We start from the raw sequence: 459 nt of genomic DNA on the forward strand, positions 1-459 counted from the left end.
GGCATCCATAATTGTAATCGCGATTAGAAATTTGATTAATTGTGCGGCCCTAGTCTGAACAAAGCCTATCACCCAACATCAGACCTCACTGATGTTTGTCTTTTGATGAACATTTAATTTCAGAAGAATAGCTACAGAATGAACCCATCAGTGGGCATCAGTGAGATCCGGCAGTGAATGTTGGAGACATTACAGTCATTCTCTACATTGTCATTGTATAGTATAAAATTAAGATTTGTCTAGACTCAAATAGCCAAACCTACTGATTATAAGGGAGTACTCCACACACACTCACTTATGCATACTTACACACTCACTCAAACAAACATATTTTCTATTTCCATTGTCATTCATTAAAATACAGTAGTGATGTGGCTGTGGCAAGGAGAGCAATGACTGCTGTTACGGCCACACCTGTGTGTTTGAGAGAGAGAGAGAGAGAGAGAGAGAGAGAGAGAG

At 39.7% G+C, this 459-nt stretch overlaps 1 protein-coding gene across 1 annotated transcript in view; it reads right to left on the reverse strand.

Annotated features, from left to right (window-relative positions):
* Positions 1-6: 6 nt before the first annotated feature.
* The window catches only part of LOC107579390 (protein odr-4 homolog), a 4,644-nt gene continuing 4,191 nt past the window's right edge, over positions 7-459 (reverse strand). Inside the window, exon 12 of the mRNA XM_016265225.1 lies at positions 7-414. Within this exon, the coding sequence (XP_016120711.1) occupies positions 347-414 (68 nt within the window). The 3' untranslated portion in view covers positions 7-346. The remainder of the gene's footprint in view (positions 415-459) is intronic.

The sequence above is a fragment of the Sinocyclocheilus grahami genome, unplaced genomic scaffold (assembly GCF_001515645.1).
Source record: "Sinocyclocheilus grahami isolate Dianchi unplaced genomic scaffold, SAMN03320097.WGS_v1.1 scaffold17022.1, whole genome shotgun sequence".
NCBI classification, from domain to species: Eukaryota; Metazoa; Chordata; class Actinopteri; order Cypriniformes; family Cyprinidae; genus Sinocyclocheilus; species Sinocyclocheilus grahami.